General features: G+C 43.8%; 1 protein-coding gene across 1 annotated transcript; it reads left to right on the top strand.

Annotated features, from left to right (window-relative positions):
• Positions 1-10: 10 nt before the first annotated feature.
• On the top strand, positions 11-623 carry LOC109508817 (cilia- and flagella-associated protein 43-like; the record flags this gene model as incomplete). The annotated part of the gene is made up of 3 exons (XM_019858774.1): positions 11-246; positions 383-469; positions 535-623. Coding segments are annotated over exons 1-3 (299 nt in total), but the record flags the coding sequence as incomplete, so codon positions are not given.
• Positions 624-630: the final 7 nt, after the last annotated feature.

Here is a 630-nt window from a genome sequence, read left to right as displayed (position 1 = left end):
TCAGGTTACAGGGTGCATGAAAAGGTTAAAAAAAATTTTAACGTATGTAATCGTCTAGTCATGTGTTAAATGGTGTCTTTATGACCTTCATTGCATTGTATTTCATGACTCTTTGGTACAAAAATGTGCATTTTACAGGAGGAACTGAAGATTAAAACGCTTAATTACTCGGTGCTCATGGAAGAGCTGATGAAGAACGAAGAAATGGAGCAGGCGCAAAAACTTGAAGAAATGTCTGCACAGATGGTAAAATGACACCTCCCATTTCTTCACATTTGCATTGGGCTTGAAGTTTCATTTTCTTCTCGTCTTTCCCCACGACTCCCATTTTCAACCTGTCCTGTCCACTTCCCCTCCTTCATCTTGCCCTCCCGTCTTACAGAAGAGAATGGCCGAAGACCTGCAGAACTTTGAGAAAGACGTCGAACTGTTCCAGGAGAGCTATGAGAACATTCTGGCAGACGACAAAGTAAGTCTGCTGCCGGCGTGCGGACATCCTCTCGCCAGTGAACGTAAATTCTCATGTCTCTCAAGGCTCAGGACAAAGACTTCAGGAAGGAGTTTTCCAATCTGCACAAAGCTCATGTTGATCAGCTGTATAAACTGTTCAAGCGAAGGCCCAGGTTGGTC

The sequence above is a fragment of the Hippocampus comes genome, unplaced genomic scaffold, assembly GCF_001891065.2.
Source record: "Hippocampus comes isolate QL1 unplaced genomic scaffold, H_comes_QL1_v1.1 C16639788, whole genome shotgun sequence".
Lineage (NCBI taxonomy): Eukaryota > Metazoa > Chordata > Actinopteri > Syngnathiformes > Syngnathidae > Hippocampus > Hippocampus comes.
This window is presented reverse-complemented; position numbering and strand designations above follow the sequence as displayed.